The 17,168-nt window shown below is 40.5% G+C and overlaps 1 protein-coding gene across 1 annotated transcript in view; it reads left to right on the top strand.

The window, feature by feature from the left end:
* The first annotated feature begins 6,520 nt into the window (after nt 1–6,520).
* mRpS29 (mitochondrial ribosomal protein S29) overlaps nt 6,521–17,168 on the top strand; it is a 62,114-nt gene continuing 51,466 nt past the window's right edge. Inside the window, exon 1 of the mRNA XM_068372824.1 lies at nt 6,521–6,618. Within this exon, the coding sequence (XP_068228925.1) occupies nt 6,561–6,618 (58 nt within the window). The 5' untranslated portion in view covers nt 6,521–6,560. The remainder of the gene's footprint in view (nt 6,619–17,168) is intronic.

Here is a 17,168-nt window from a genome sequence, read left to right as displayed (position 1 = left end):
AGTTCGCACTGCAACCCTTTTTAATGGCATTTCCATAGTCAGCCTACTGAATGTCTATTGTAGTCTCCAGAGCCTTTAAATATGCGGCCCCGAGACTATAATATGCTTTTCCTCGAGACATCCGAATGATTGGTGATATTATGGCTTTCAAGAGGAAACTGAAGACTTTCTTGTTCTGTGAATGCTTCGATAGTGACGATTTACCAATGAACGAGCAATATGCGGTGTGAAATGTTAAATGCTATCGAACGAACATGATAAAATGACTGTGGAGGTTCTGTAGAGAGTAGGGTTCCTCTGCTATATAGGACCAGAAAAACACCCCTTAGAGTAAAGTAAGCAAAGTAAATGATAAAAACATTTCGACTTTAACTTGACACATAGTGGGTCCGAGCGCTTACGGACTGCCACTCAATTCTGGTACTACTTACTTTTAGGGGTTTATTTCTCGCCCTCCATCAGACACTAAGAGTCTGTTCAGGCGGGCCTTGGTGTGTGAAAATAATTTCTTTCCGGTTAATATTTTGCTTTGTATCTTTTCAGTTATTCGCTAGCATTTGTATTCAGGCTTAATAGTTTTCAGATCACTATTACAACACTTTCCAAAGAGATAAGTCTTCAGGTTTTTCTTGAAAGCTGCCACATTTTTGCTATTCTTCCCCACTATAAGCAGAGCATGCAGACCCTCTCTTTCACATATCAAAAAGTTAATGTCTGATTATTGTCATGTCCAAATGAAAAGCTTAATTCGACAAATTTTGCATGAGGGCTCCCGTTCTGCTAAGTGGTACACTGAGGTAACTAATATTATCCCCCATAATATGTCTAAATCTCTCAGTATAAAACTAACCACCATTCTTTTCAGACTACGTCTCGGCTATCTCTGCAGCTGGCAGATTGTTAGTATAGAAAATAGGCCCTGTCCCTATTGTTATCTTCCCACAGGTACTGAACCCTTAGAACACTACCTTTTAACTTGCAGAGAAACTTTCCCCCTCTGTCAATCCATAAATCTCCCTCCTCCTTACACAGCTGTACAAGTAACTAAACATATACTAGAAAACACACACGCACTTTCGGGCTTTCTATGCTCTTATCCCCCTCCCAGATAACTTAATGATGTAAAGTAAACGTTTAGATTAAATTAGAGACCTTTTTTTGACCCAAACATTTATCACATACGCAAACTCATTCTTATTTAATAGCTAGGTAACTCATATCACTGTTGGAATTGCAAACCCATCATTCATATAGCAAACTGGATCCTTACCTCTATCCACTAGGGATAACTTCCTACACATCCCTTCCTTACCCAACCGATAAACAAACACACTATACAACTTGCACAGTAGGAGAGGTTGATCGGAGAATAGTTATTTCTCGGCCGTGTTCCTCATAAGGAAACAGCTCTTGATTTCCTACTTTCTTTCTTCCCCCCCTGCTTGCAGCATACATAACCTTCCTAAATCCTACACTCTCTCTCGAGGACAAGTGGGAACAATTGATTGGATAATAGTTATTACTCGGCCGTGTTCCTCATAAGGAAACAGCTCTTGTTTTTCCTATCTCCTTTCTTCCTCCCCACTCCCTGCACACACAATCCTTCTAACCCCATCATGTGTGCTCTAAGCGTTAACGCTAACTTTATTGTAAATTCTATTACTATTGTTATTTTCCCACTTTTTGCTAGCTCTCTTTACTCTTAGCTAGCACTCAACCTATCTCCTCTCCCTACTGCTTAAGCTTTGCTTGGGATAGTTTACGCCCTTCTTCTACCTCCGACTAAATTGCTTTACATTCCTTCCCACGATCTCCTACTTCCCTGGGACTTGCTACTATAAATCTTTCTCTCCTACTCGATACTCTGTCTATCAACAAATTTCCTTTCGTGGACCTAAAAAGGAGTCTCCCTACTGGGCCCTTTTTCCGTTGTCATGCCTGTCACCCCCTTGTTCCCTTGTTGCTCTCGCGTGGTGGATGCGAGAGGGCACTGCCCCTCATTCAGTTATACGGGCAAATTGACTTGGAATCTGCTATGCAAATTCCAGCCCGTGGGACGCATGGTGTCTTACCATTACCCCCACCTGGGAAACCAAACCAAAATCCCAGGCTGATGAATGAGGATTAGCAGTTCACTTAAACTTCCACTAGTTTTGGCCTTACACCAAATAGCTTCGGCTATCTAAATTTAATGTAACCCAAATATCAAGCTATAAGTAATTATGAACACTATTCATTGAATCCCTTTCATATTAAGTTTACCCACAGACACCATATTCACATCAATATTACTATATAAAGATAACAAAAATACTTCAAACAATATTCTCTTACGGGTTGCCTAAGGCAAGAGCCCGTGTCTTACACAAAGGTAAGACAATCTGACACACACACACTATTCTTGACATTAAGTGGAAGGTCGTTGAAGAGTCTCGGTGCAGCATAACAAACTGTTCTTCCTGCTATTGCATGATTCACACTAATTTCGAATAGTCTATATGGGTCATCAGCATATCTAACTCTTACAGCAGCGCTAGTAGCTTGAGGGTAGGGGACCAAGCAATCCCGAAGATATTTAGGCTTATCACTTGTAAGTGCTTTGTGAGTCAACAAACAAATCTTGAATTCAATTCTAGCCTTAACAGGTAACCAATGTAGATCGATCAGTGCAGGAGTTATTCTTTCCCGAGGTTTAATGCCTTTTATCAGTCTAGCCGCCTATTACGTGAATCATCACTAAAATTTTTGTACTGCCATCTTTTAATTATTTTCTAATAAATGCTATGCTTCTCAGGTGATAGTTACTCACTTTTATTGTTTACTGAGCGATTGCTGAATTCCACCTATGCCTACTGTCTAATGACTCGACAGGCCTTTAAAGTGCTTGTTATCTTAAAACCTAATACTTATTTATTAAGTTATTTATTTAATTATTTTAGAAATTTGTTATACTTACTGTTTTAAGTAAATACTTTAATAGCAAATCCTTTCAGTTCCTTTGGCAAATCATTTACTTTATTTTTTTCCATTATGGGTCCCGTGATCTTGAGGAGTTTGGAACGAAACAATAATTCGATCACTGGTTTAAAGGCCACTAATGAATGACAGAAGCAAGGGACAGTGACAATGCCTTATCAAGCAGGACAATGCCCTAGAGACTGACCATATTACATATGATCAGCGCCAAAGGCCCCTCTCCACCCAAGCTAGGACCAAGGAGGGCCAGGCCATGGCTTGAGGGTACACTTGAGCACACTATTCTGTCTTATTTCTCTTTGTTAAAATTTTTATAGTTTTTTTTAGGCGATATTTATTCTTAATGTCGTTACTGTTCTTAAAATATCTTATTTTTTTCCGTTTCCTTTCCTCACGGGGCTATTTTCCTTGTTAGAGCCCCTGTTATAGCATCCTGTTTTTCCAACTAGGGTTGTAGCTTAGCAAGTAATAATAACAACAACAACAATAATAATAATAATAATAATAATAATAATAATAATAATAATAATAATAATAATAATAATAATAATAATAATAATAATAATAATAAAGAGTTTGAATGCTATCATTATTATTCTTCTTCTTCTTATATTATTATTATTATTATTATTATTATTATTATTATTATTATTATTATTACTTGCTAAGCTACAACTCTAGTTGGAAAAGCAAGATGCTATAAGCCACAGGGCTCCAACAGGGAAAATAGCCCAGTGAGGAAAGGAAATAAATAAACTACAAGAGAAACATTTAACAACTATAATAAAATAATTAAGAACAGTAACAACTTTAAAATGAATCTTTCATATGTAAACTATAAAAACTTCAACAAAACAAGAGGAAGATAAATAAGATAGAATAGTGTGCACGAGTGTACCCCCAAGCAAGAGAACTCTAATCCAAGACAGTGGAAGACCATGGTACAGAGGCTATGGCACTACCCAAGACTAGAGAACAAGGGTTTGAGTTTGGAGTGTCCTCCTTGAAGAGCTGCTTATCATAGCTAAAGAGTCTCTTCTACCCTTACCAAGAGATAAGTAGCCACTGAACAATTACATTGCAGTAGCTAACCCCTTGAGCGAAGAAGAATTGCTTGGTAATCTGTATTGTCAGGTGTATGAGGCAGAGGAGAATAAGTAAAGAATAGGCCAAAATGAGCCGTAACCAGAGAGAAAGGTCAATGCGTACGGGACAGGTGGTATTCTAACTCGCTTATTATCGCATATTATATTACGGTAATCATACATACACCGATTTTAACTGGGAAATATTCTTAATAGACCTTCTTCACATATCCTTAATAGACCTTTACAAGAAAGGACACATAGATGATTCGGGCAATTATAGACCGGTTTCTATCCTTCCAGTATTATAAAAAAAATAATAGAGAAGATTATGTCTAATCAATTAATGGAATATCTGGAAAGATATAATTTTATTTTTAACACTTAGCATGGATTCCGTAAATGTTTTTCAACAGAAACAGGTTTGATGAAATTAACCGGTGAAATTTATAAAAGATATTGATGAAAAGAAAGTTTCCATATTGATTTTATGCGACTTATCAAAGACATTTGATAGCGCCAACCATGATGAATTGTGTGTCTCTTATGGAGACGTAAATTCCTGTATTAAAAAAGTTGAATTTGGGCCCCCACAAGGACCCAATTCTGTTTTTAATCTACAATAATGATATGGTTAACATACACAGAAAACTGCCTGTTAATTCAATACGCAGATGACACTCAATCTCTTTTGACAGATCATATAGAAAATCTTGATGCCTTGATTAAAAGAGTTGTTGTTGTTTGTTGTTTGTTGTTCTGGGTTTAAATCCAACCCTCCACTGAAGTCGAGTGAACTACTTCTCGGGCGGGTCCATATCAATCATCTAACGAAACATTTTCATTATAACTTATATAATTCTTTGATTGTAGCATCTTCCAAATCATATGATCTTATGAAAAGTAATGTCTAGTTTCTTCTTAAATTCAATTGCTCCCTTTAGGTCCTTCATTTCAGTTGGTAGTTTATTATAATGTCTAGGCGCACAGTAGCTAAAAGCCTTTTCACCAAATTTACTATTTGTTCTTGGTTTAGATAGTCTATGTCACTCATGTGTCTTATGTTAACATTTATTCTAGTTCTAGTTTGTTCAGGCATTCTTTTAGATATTTTGGTTCTTTTTGGTTCAGTATCTTAAACGTTAGTTGATCTTTATTACTCGAAATTAGTAAATTCTCTTTAAGAAAAGGACCATTGTTAAATGACACTAAAACACAGTGCATGTTTGTGAGTAGCTTACAGTGTTAGTAAAATTGCTGATGACATCATGATAAAATGCGATGATGAAGAAATAAAGATAAGTTAGCATGAGAAAAATCTAGGTCTACACATGGACAGACATATGACGATCTCAGTAGAAAAGTGAATGGCATTCTAATGTATCGACGTAGACTAAAAGACCACTTTGAAAGACTTTAGAAAATCTGGTCTTAAGTGTAATAAACTATTGTATCAAGAGAGGGGGCCGGGTTAATTAATAATTTGTACATGGATAAAGTTAAAAAAACTCCAGAAACCTTGCAGGCAGAATAGCTGTTATTGGGGGAAGAAACAAGACCACATCATACCAACCCTCCTACAGCAGTTAAAGTGGATAAAATTATGAAAAGTGTGTGTGTATGATGTTTGTGTATTTGATTTTAAAGCTTGAAAAAATAATATCCCAAAGTGTATGAATGTTTGTACTGTATTATTCAGAAGGAAATTTAAGCAATATTTTCAAAATTTTGGTTGAAAGTATATATATATATATATATATATATATATATATATATATATATATATATATATATATATATATATATATATATATATATATATATATACACACACACACACACACACATATATATATATATATATATATATATATATATATATATATATATATATATATATATATATATATATATATATATGTATATATGTATATGTATATATGTATATTTATATATGTATATGTATATATATATATATATATATATATATATATATATATATATATATATATATATATATATATATATCAGATTTTTACAATTCATTCTTTATAAATCTTCTGTAAATAATCTACTGTTATGTAGCAGAATAACCATTTTAGAATGGAATAAGGAATTTTACTTTGACTTTGACTTTGACTTTTCAGTCTCTCTCTCTCTCTCTCTCTCTCTCTCTCTCTCTCTCTCTCTCTCTCTCTCTCTCTCTCTCTCTCTCTCTCTCTCTCTCAAGTGTTAAAAATACAATGTATATGAGCTTAAAATATAGATATTGTTTCTGATATGAATCAATATGAAGTAAATTCATTGTATGCTCGTTACCCTTTCATAATTTATTTTCAAATTGATAATCACCATTTATATATCAATTATCACATAATAAAAATCTCATATGTTTTATATATAAATTTATATAATAAACTTTGATTATGAAGATTTTTCACGAATGGGTTGTCCTACGGCCTCTGCCAAAATGATTTAGTTCTGTACCCCATTGTAAACATGATAACCTTACGCGGTGTAACATGCTCAAAATTAACTGCCAGAATTCATAATTTATGTGAGTACTGTAGTATATAGACAAAAGTGTGAACTTACGTTTCATGCTGATTAAATAATTTGAGGATAAATGCTTCAATTTAGTTGTTTGACGTATCAGCGTAACCTATTAAGGGATGAGCTTGCCTAGCCTATAGTTCTCGCCGGTATACCAGTGGTTTTATTGTAGAGTAGTTCAATATTTGATAAAGCATTGGAACTCTCATAATTGAATAGATCCCAGCAAATACACTATTTTGAATCCAACTTACTACTGTCGGAAACCATTGTTAATTAAGTTACACATTTCGGTTTCATTGTAGTTTATTTCATCCCAATGTAACCTAGGATTCCAACTACTTTTTCTTATAGGAAAAATTACGTTCCCCTCGAAAATAACACTCGTTCCCGTCGCAAATTAATAGTTTCAGAAATATATATACATCTATATCCTCCGATAATGGGGGACCCCCAGTGGGAACTTGGGGTTTTGGGTGGGGAAAACATACTGGGGAACCGATATATAATCGTAAATCAGTCCTTTTCTTCTCTATACATTTCCTTCTTGTATTTATTATAACCGTAGGAAAATACAAAACAGTATAACTGGATGTATTTGGGAGGAGCCGTTTCAAAGGTTATTTCTTGTAGTAATACAGTAACCAGTGCTGCCAACGCCTGATGTAGTTTAAATGTTAGCATTCCATTCCTGATGTAGATCAAATGTTAGCGATCCTTGCTAACATTAGCACCCATTTGTTCGTTCGTCCGTTCGCACCTGCGCATATATAACCCCCCTGCGCAGGAGTTTCTCTCCCAAATTACTCTTTTTATTACCGTATTATTTTCTCATTTTATATTCCCATTCAATATTATTTATCATACATTCCATTTTACCTTCCTATATTGGGTTTATTTGTTTGGTTATTTCCTTTCCCACTTGTACGTACGTTCGTTTCATCAGTTTCCGATCTGCGCATATATCCCCCCCCCTGCGCAGGAGTTTCCTCTCCCCCTTTACTCTTTTTATTATCGTGTTATTTTCTCATTTTTTATTCCCATTCAATATTATTTATCATTCATTCCATTTTACCTTCCTATATTGGGTTTATTTGTTTGGTTATTTCTTTCTCTCTTCCTGGTTGCACATGAATACTTACTCTGGACTAGTTTTTTTATCCAGTCAATTCTCGGTATGATCATCTCATTTTATATTCCCATTCAATATTATTTACCGTTCATTCCATGTTACCTTCCTATATTGTTTTTATTTATTTTTGTTGGTTATTTCTTTTTCTCTCCTCTGTGTCTTATAAATCCTTTCTCTGGTCTAGTTTCCGTATTTAGTTCATTCATGTTTACCCTCTAGAGTTCTTTGTTTTTCCCTTAACCAATCACCACCCTAGGCCTATTCAGATATCTCCCTACCCCCCCACTTCCCTTAACCCTATTATCGGTCTTTTCACACCCTTTGTTCCATTGCCTTTCCCGTTGTACCCTTTGTCCTGGTGAGGTGTTCTGCATTCTCAGGGTTTAAAGTGCCCCTAGTGCCGTTTGGTTTTATCTTATAGGCAAGACATTCTCGTGTTTTATTGCAATTGTGAATCCATCATTCGTAAAACTAAGAAGAAACGCCGTTGTGGTTATACCGTTACTGCCTTTATTATAAAGGTACTTTTTTGGGCAAAAGTCGTCTACCCCCATGGAAGATAATATTATGTGCCATCCACTTTTTGCATAAACATTCAGACCATGAGACCCTCATGGATGGTATCGATATATCTTCGAAAACTAGTGTCGATTGGAGAAGTTTCTGTTCCCAGGTTACCGAATACTTCGACGTTTTCTTCATAAAGGTAAGTCATTCCTCAATAGCCATTATACGTGTTTTGTGACCGGGGTACTTCTAGGCAAGGTTAGGTGGGTTTGTTAGGTTCTGTGGTCTTTCTGTACTATTTATATATTGTGTAACAGTTATATGGAAAAATTATTTAATATTCGAATGGAAATATTTATCATTTCTGCCACTAGTAATGCCATCGTGTCGTTGGTAGTTCTGTGTTCCATTCGTCACCGTTGGTAGTACTGTGAATCAAAGTTAGTCATTCCCCAATGCTTATTATATGAGTTTTGTGACCGGGGTACTTTTAGGCAAGGTTAGGTGGGTTTGTTAGGTTCTGTGGCCTTTTGGTACTTTTTATTTATTGTTTGATAGTTATATGGAAATATTATTTAGTTTACGTATGGAAATATTTAGCATTTCTATCTCTAGAAATGACATCGTGCCGTTGGTAACACTGTGTACCATTCGTCATCGTTGGTAGTTCTGTCAACCATTGGTAACGTTGCTAATGTTATCGTCCCCTACATCTGTTGTTTATATATTTTAACTCAGTATATATGTCAGCAGTGTTAATATTTATATGGTTCATTTGTATTGTATTTCATTGTGTGATTTCGCACAGGAAATATATGATTTCCTATAGTAGATATCGTGATTTAACTGATTTTCTCATTCATTTCATCCGTAATAACATCAACCAATTCGTCAACTTATAACTAACCGAATTGGTTGATCTGTTTGTTTGCGATTGAAATGATCATCAAAATCGGTTAAATCACGTTATTTGCTATAGGAAATCATATATTTCTTGTGCGAAATCACAGTATGGAATAATATACAAAATTACCCAGATTTCAATAAGAAAAAAAAATTCTTGTTTTGCTCATATCCTTGTCAGCACCTATCTTAGAAATCTCACTTCAGATAGTTAAAAAAATTGTAAAATAAGATTTCAAATTCTAAGTTTACATAATTGATAACGCAGAAATAATATCCCTCGGGACTATTGCGCGTAGTAAAAGCGGAACGCTTTCAGAACTTAGTAGCGACGAGATAATGTTTAATCGCGTGCGACGTGAACATCTGGCAGAGCTAAAACCAATAAATCATTAGCTCAATTAAGTAAGGAGGTATTTGTAATGTGATGAACGCTTGCGAAAAACTCTACGAGCCTTTATGCCAGGCAGCAGATTGCTTCCTTACATGGAAAACGTCCCTTTCTATTCATTTGGGCTTTGACCAAGAGAGTTAGTGTGTTGTATGAGCCATCTTGTGATGTCTCCTACTCTCGGAGACGGGGAGAAGTAATCCTCAGCGGCGTCCATGAGTTGATTGCCAAGACTCAATCTAAATCTGAGTGTGCTGTACCCTAGGTGCAGCCCATTTTGGATAAAGAGTCTTCGTTCGGTAACCGAAGACCCATCAACAGGGGTTTTAACTAGTGAGGAATCTGTGGTGTTACCTTATAAGAACGACACCAGGTTGCCCCCGTGTGTCGGCACTGTTGACCAGCATGGGGAAGGTCAAGAGGATGATCACAAGAATTTCTCCCTCTGGGATTGGAAGGCTATTGAGGTGGCTCTCAATCTAGACCCTCCTCCATCCTAAGACCTAGAGCTTGTGACGTCAGTGGCGTTGCTACGTCCCTGGTGTTCAAAAAACTACTTTGTGGTGCAGATACTGTAAGTGGGCGTGTGGAAGTGTCACTCGTCCTTCACGGCCCACGACCTGCAATGACGTAACCCACAGGAGCATGGAGACCTTTTCCATCGGTCCTGTGGTGGTCACACTACAAATGGTCTAAACACCTCTGGCTCCTTGATGGACAAGTAGTAGAGGGTTGAGGGCTGAGGTTACCTGGATTATTCTGGGGTGAGTGAGTAAGAATGACTGTCTCCTTTCTTCCTTTCACCTTCTCCCTTTTTGGGAAAACAGCTCCGCAAGCCTCAGCATAGCTGACCTCACCTCGCTGCAAGGTAAGACTCATTTCCCTTGTGCCTCCTACATATAGGATAATACTTTGTTACATCCCCAATACCTTTTTGAGAGATGGTATTGGGTAAGTCTTAAGAACAATAGGTTTTGTACTCAATGTTTTCCCTTTTGCAAGGTGTCAAAGTTTTTTCCCAGGTAGAGTCTAATACTGTACATGTAAAAACCAGGGTCAATGGCCAAGCCAGTGGTCGGACTTCCACCCTCCTAACGGGTTAGTCATTCCTATTAAATAGCATAATGTTTGTTTAGTGCCGGAACAAATGACAAATTGTGAAATAATTTGTATTTTTCAATATTAATCTTACCCGATGATCATGTAGCTGTCAACTCTGTTGCCCGACAGAAATCTACGGTCGGGATACGCCAGCGATCGCTATACAGGTGGGGGTGTACACAACAGCGCCATCTGTGGTCAGGTACTCCAGTACTTCTTGTCAACACCACCTCTATTTTTCCTGTCGTGCCACCGGCTAGACCTACTTGGATACGCTGTTGATTCTGGAGTTATTGTTCACGTTTTGGTGATGTATTTTCTCTAGAGTTTAGCCTTCGCTATTCAGGAAGCTTTAACATTAGCTTAGCAAGTTTTTGGAATTAATTTGATTTAATTTTGGTGACGAAGAGAGTATGAACTCTCTTTCACTTTTAAATGGCCGACCCTTCCCTTAGACGGAAGTGTTGGTGTCGAAGAGAGTATAGACTCTCTTTCTTAATTTTGCTTAACAAAGTTATAGATTTATTTTATATCTCTCCGCCTTTTATAGGCCTCTTCGATTAACTTCCTTTTATTATAAACTTATAAAAATTAATTTTTGTTTGTTTATATGCGACCTTTCCTAATAGTAGGCGGTCTTTTCTTGGAACCGAAGTTAATTAACATTGAGCCCGTCATATCGTTTTTACCTGTTAAGATTTTATGCTATTTTAATTTTAATGTTTTTGAAAGAATTTCTTTGATAGTCTCGTACTGTTTTCAAAGTTGAACTAACGTTTTGTTTTGTCTCCGCAGTTGTTGACGTTCAGAACGTTCAACTTGCGCTCTATCGTTACGATAGAGAGAGAGTATTCACGGTTTCACGTTGCAGTAAGAGTAAACCGATTCTAGCGTTTTGTTCATTCTTTCTTAGCTTAAATGGTTTTAATTCTAATAAAGGAACTTTTTATTTGGGAAATCTTTCAGTTTTTTTCCTTTAACAATAATATGTTTTAACGATATATATAATTGGGCTCATCTCTCAGGTTCTAAGTCAAGAGAGAGAGAGATAGAGACGGAGGGAGAGAGAGGAGGATAAACGTTTCGTTCAAGCGGGTAACGTTGTTATCGTTTTTGCTCTTCTCCCTAGTCTCTTTCGGGGAAGAAGGTAAACGTTTCTAGAGTTTTATTCTTGTTCCCAGGCTTTATGCGGTGAGAGATTTTAAACGTAGTTTATTTGATCTAGTGTTTAGTCTCTTTTCCAGCCACTGAATTCTTTATCTTTCATTATGTTTTTCTGTTACATTGTAATACTGTTTTCGCAATTACTAACTTTTAATGAAGGATAGAATTGCGTGTTTCAGGTACAAACCACTTAAAGTTTCGAGTTCAGTGAAATAAGTGCAAACAGAAAATCAAAAGTGATAAAGTGATAAGCGCAAAGTGTTACAGTGTTGCGTTCGAGGGTTCGTCTGTTCGTGCCAGTTGTTCGCCTAGTCTGGGACCTCTTACAAGCTCCCAAGCCCAGGGGAGAAGTAATGTCGAAGGACTTATGGGTTCATCAGGCCTTGATCGACGAACAGACGTTTCCCTCCGTGGTTTCGGGTGTATCCACTCACGTAGCCGACGTGATCACCCCACCCACACAAAGACGAGAGAGCCCATTTATTCCTCGTCTGCGGAAGAGGTTTCTCGCAGAAACCATGGACCAAATCTTGCAGCTTTTAAGTGCAAGTCGGTCCCTTCCGCGCAAGTCCAACTCCTAGGTGTAGCCACTGCCACTGGGTCAGTTCGGACTTGCTGCAGTACGACAACTGCACACCTCCCAGAGAGGCAAGGTGGTACCGCAACAGGCAGTAACTCCGTCTGTTGCCGCACCAGCTGTTTTAGACCCTCAGTCTCAACGGACAGTAGCTCCGTTTGTTGTTGTCTTTCATAGACCCTAGTGGTCCATGCTGCAGACTATACAGTCTCAGCTTGCTCCTTCATACAGGAGTATCATGCTGGAAGGTTGACAATGCAGCCTGTTAACCTACAATCCGCCGAGGTTGTGCGCTCAGCAGATACTGCGGCTGCCTGCTCCCACCCTCCACCTGTGAGAGCTCCACCTCCGATGCGCAGTCCACCCTGCCAGACGCATGTTCTTGCTGCGCCTCCTGCTTTCATGCGTGAGTTGCCGCATCGGGAGTTGCCGGGTTCCAGCACTATGAGGCAACCTCCTCAACCCATGAGGCAGGAGCCTCATGCTATGCGGCAACCTCCTCTACCCATGAGGCAGGAGCCTCATGCTATGCGGCATCCTCCTCAACCCATGAGGCAGGAGCCTCATGCTATGAGGAGCCTCATGCTATGAGGAGCCTCATGCTATGCGGCATCCTCCTCAACCCATGAGGCTGGAGCCTCATGCTATGAGGAGCCTCATGCTATGCGACATCCTCCTCAACCCATGAGGCAGGAGCCTCATGCTATGAGGAGCCTCATGCTATGCGACATCCTCCTCAACCCATGAGGCAGGAGCCTCATGCTATGAGGAGCCTCATGCTATGCGGCATCCTCCTCAACCCATGAGGCAGGAGCCTCATGCTATGAGGAGCCTCATGCTATGCGACATCCTCCTCAACCCATGAGGCAGGAGCCTCATGCTATGCGGCATCCTCCTCAACCCATGAGGCAGGAGCCTCATGCTATGCGGCAACCTCCTCAACCCATGAGGCAGGAGCCTCATACTATGCGGCATCCTCCTCAACCCATGCGGCCTGAGCCTCATTCCTTGCAGCATGAGCCTCATCCCATGCAGCATGAGCCTCATACCATGCAGCATGAGCCTCATACCATGCAGCATGAGCCTCATCCCATGCAGCATGAGCCTCATCCCATGCAGCATAAGCCGCATGCCATGCAACATGCTCTGCATACCTTACAGCATGCTCTACATACAGCATGCTCTGCATACCTTACAGCATGCTCTGCATACCTTACAGCATGCTCTGCATACCTTACAGCATGCTCTGCATACCTTACAGCATGCTCTGCATTCCTTACAGCATGCTCTGCATACCTTACAGCATGCTCTGCATACTATGCTCTGCATACAGCATGCTCTGCATACCTTACAACATGCTCTGCATTCCTTACAGCATGCTCTGCATACAGCATGCTCTGCATACCTTACAGCATGCTCTGCATACCTTACCGCATGCTCCTCAGTCACACATCTTTGGTTGTTGCCAACTCACAAGACTGTCAAGCAGTTTCATAACGTTGCCTTCTGGTCTGCTGCTTTTGCACCAGTGAAACCCTCACTGAGAGAACTTAGCTTTTCTCGGATATGGTTCCTGTAGATGAGAAAGTGCTATTCTCCCTCCTTCTGATATTCCCTTGAGGACTCTGTCATTTGGAGAGGAGCCTTAAGCTGCTTAGCCTCCTATGGACTTTTATTTAAGCATAACATGCTTCCAGGGAGGGTAATGGTTCCGCTTCAGTCGCTAACCCCGTCTGTTGCCACACCTGCTCCCATAGACCTTGAGCTTTGTTGCAAGACATGCAGTCCAAGCTTAGTCCTTGTTAGAGGATTTTTTGTTTACGGAGTCAGTGTGTCACTGGGAAGACGTTCAACAACCAGCAGAGGGGACTTGTTGTGATGCAGTGCGGCAACCTCAGCAATCCGATAAGGAGTTGTCTGTACTACCCAGACAGTCTAGACAGTTTCGGGTTGTCGCTGTACTTCCTCGCTTCCCCATGGTTGACAGTTCACAGACTGTGCAGCAGTACCATGATCTTGTGTCCGGCTCCGTCAGACGACTGGCTTTTAAGAGCTCCCACAAGTCGTCTCTGTCTGGAGAATCTCAGATGGACTATGGATCTGACCAAGGAACTGGGCCTCCTGGTCAATTTAGAGGAGTCCCAGCTCGTCCCATCCCAGACCTTTGTCTACCTGGGTATGGAGCTTCAGAGTCGAGCTTTTCGGGCTTTTCCGTCGGCCCCAAGAATCTACCAAGCCCTAGAATGCATCCAGAGCATGCTGAGAAGGAACCGATGCTCAGTCAGGTAGTGGATGAGTCTAACAGGGACACTTTCATCGCTGGCCCTGTTCATCGAGTTAGGGAGACTCCACCTCCGCCCCCTTCAGTATCATCTAGCTGCTCACTGGATAAAGGACATGACGCTAGAGACGGTCTCAGTTCCTGTTTCCGAAGAGAGGAGGTCTACTCTAACGAGGTGAAAGAACAGCTTTCTTCTCAAGGAAGGTCTACCTTTGGCTGTTCAGAAACCCGACCGCCGTCTCTTCTCGGACGCATCAGACACGGGCTGGGGTGCGACTTTGGACGGACAGGAATGCTCGGGAACATGGAATCAGGAGCAAAGGACACTTCACATCAATTGCAAGGAGCTGTTGGCGGTTCATCTGGCCTTGATAAACTTCAAGTCCCTCCAGCTTAACAAGGTGGTGGAGGTGGACTCTGACAACACCACAGCCTTGGCTTACATCTCCAAGCAGGGAGGGACTCATTCGTGAAAGTTGTTCTAGATCGCAAGGGACCTCCTCATCTGGTCAAAAGATCGAAAGCTCACGCTGGTAACGAGGTTCATTCAGGGCGATATGAATGTCATGGCAGATCGCCTCAGCCGGAAGGGTCAGGTCATCCCTACAGAGTGGACCCTTCACAAGAATGTTTGCAGCAGACTTTGGGCCCTGTGGGGTCAGCCAACCATAGATCTGTTCGCTACCTCGATAACCTAGAGGCTCCCGTTGTATTGTTCTCCGATTCCAGACCCAGCAGCAGTTCACGTGGATGCTTTTCTGCTGGATTGGTCCCATCTCGACCTGTATGCATTCCCGCCGTTCAAGATTGTCAACAGGGTACTTCAGAAGTTCGCCTCTCGCAAAGGGACACGGCTGACGTTGGTTGCTCCCCTCTGGCCCGCGAGAGAATGGTTCATAGAGGTACTGCAATGGCTGGTCGACATTCCCAGGACTCTTCCTCTAGGAGTGGACCTTCTACGTCAACCTCACGTAAAGAAGGTACACCCAATCCTCCACGCTCTTCGTCTGACTGCCTTCAGACTATCGAAAGACTCTCAAGAGCTAGAGGCTTTTCGAAGGAGGCAGCCAGAGCGATTGCCAGTGCAAGGAGGACATCCACTCTCAGAGTCTATCAGTCTAAAGGGGAAGGCTTCCGAAGCTGGTACAAGGCCAATCCAGTTTCCTCAACCAGTACCACTGTAACCCAGATTGCTGACTTCCTGTTACATCTAAGGAACGTAAGATCCCTTTCAGCTCCTACGATCAAGGGTTACAGAAGTATGTTGGCAGCGGTTTTCCGCCACAGAGGCTTGGATCTTTCCACCAACAAAGATCTACAGGACCTTAGGTCTTTTGAGACCTCAAAGGAACGTCGGTTGTCCACTCCAGGCTGGAATCTAGACGTGGTCCTAAGGTTCCTTATGTCATCAAGATTTGAACCTCTCCAATCAGCCTCTTTTAAGGACCTCACATTAAAAACTCTTTTCCTCGTGTGCTTGGCAACAGCTAAAAGAGTAAGTGAGATCCACGCCTTCAGCAGGAACATAGTTTTCACATCTGAAACGGCTACATGTTCCTTGCAGCTCGGTTTTTGCTAAAACAAGCTTCCTTCTCGTCCTTGGCCTAAGTCGTTCGAGATCCCAAGCCTGTCCAACTTGGTGGGGAACGAACTGGAGAGAGTACTTTGCCCAGTTAGAGCTCTTAGGTACTATCTAAAAGGTCATAACCTTTACGAGGACAATCAGAAGCCTTATGGTGTGCTATCAAGAAGCCTTCTCTTCCAAGGTCTAAGAACTCAGTTTCTTACTAAATCAGGCTTCTGATTAGGGAAGCACATTCTCATCTGAAGGAAGAAGACCTTGCTTTGCTGAAGGTAAGGACACATGAAGTGAGAGCTGTGGCTACTTCAGTGGCCTTCAAACAGAACCGTTCTCTGCAGAGTGTTATGGATGCAACCTATTGGAGAAGCAAGTCAGTGTTCGCATCATTCTATCTCAAAGATGTCCAGTCTCTTTACGAGAACTGCTACACCCTGGGACCATTCGTAGCAACGAATGCAGTAGTAGGCGGGGGCTCAGCCACTACATTCCCATAATCCCATAACCTTTTTAACCTTTCTCTTGAATACTTTTTATGGGTTGTACGGTCGGCTAAGAAGCCTTCCACATCCTTGTTGATTTGGCGGGTGGTCAATTCTTTCTTGAGAAGCGCCGAGGTTAAAGGTTGTGATGAGGTCCTTTAGTATGGGTTGCAGCCCTTTATACTTCAGCACCTAAGAGTCGTTCAGCATCCTAAGAGGACCGCTACGCTCAGTAAGGAAGACGTACTTAATAAAGGCAGAGTAATGGTTCAAGTCGTCTTCCTTACCAGGTACTTATTTATTTTATGTTATTTTTGAATAACTAATAAAATGAAATACGGGATACTTAGCTTCTTTGTTAACATGTATGCTGGTCTCCACCCACCACCCTGGGTGTGAATCAGATACATGATCATCGGGTAAGATTAATATTGAAA

This window comes from Palaemon carinicauda, chromosome 4 (genome assembly GCF_036898095.1).
Source record: "Palaemon carinicauda isolate YSFRI2023 chromosome 4, ASM3689809v2, whole genome shotgun sequence".
NCBI lineage: Eukaryota > Metazoa > Arthropoda > Malacostraca > Decapoda > Palaemonidae > Palaemon > Palaemon carinicauda.
This window is presented reverse-complemented; position numbering and strand designations above follow the sequence as displayed.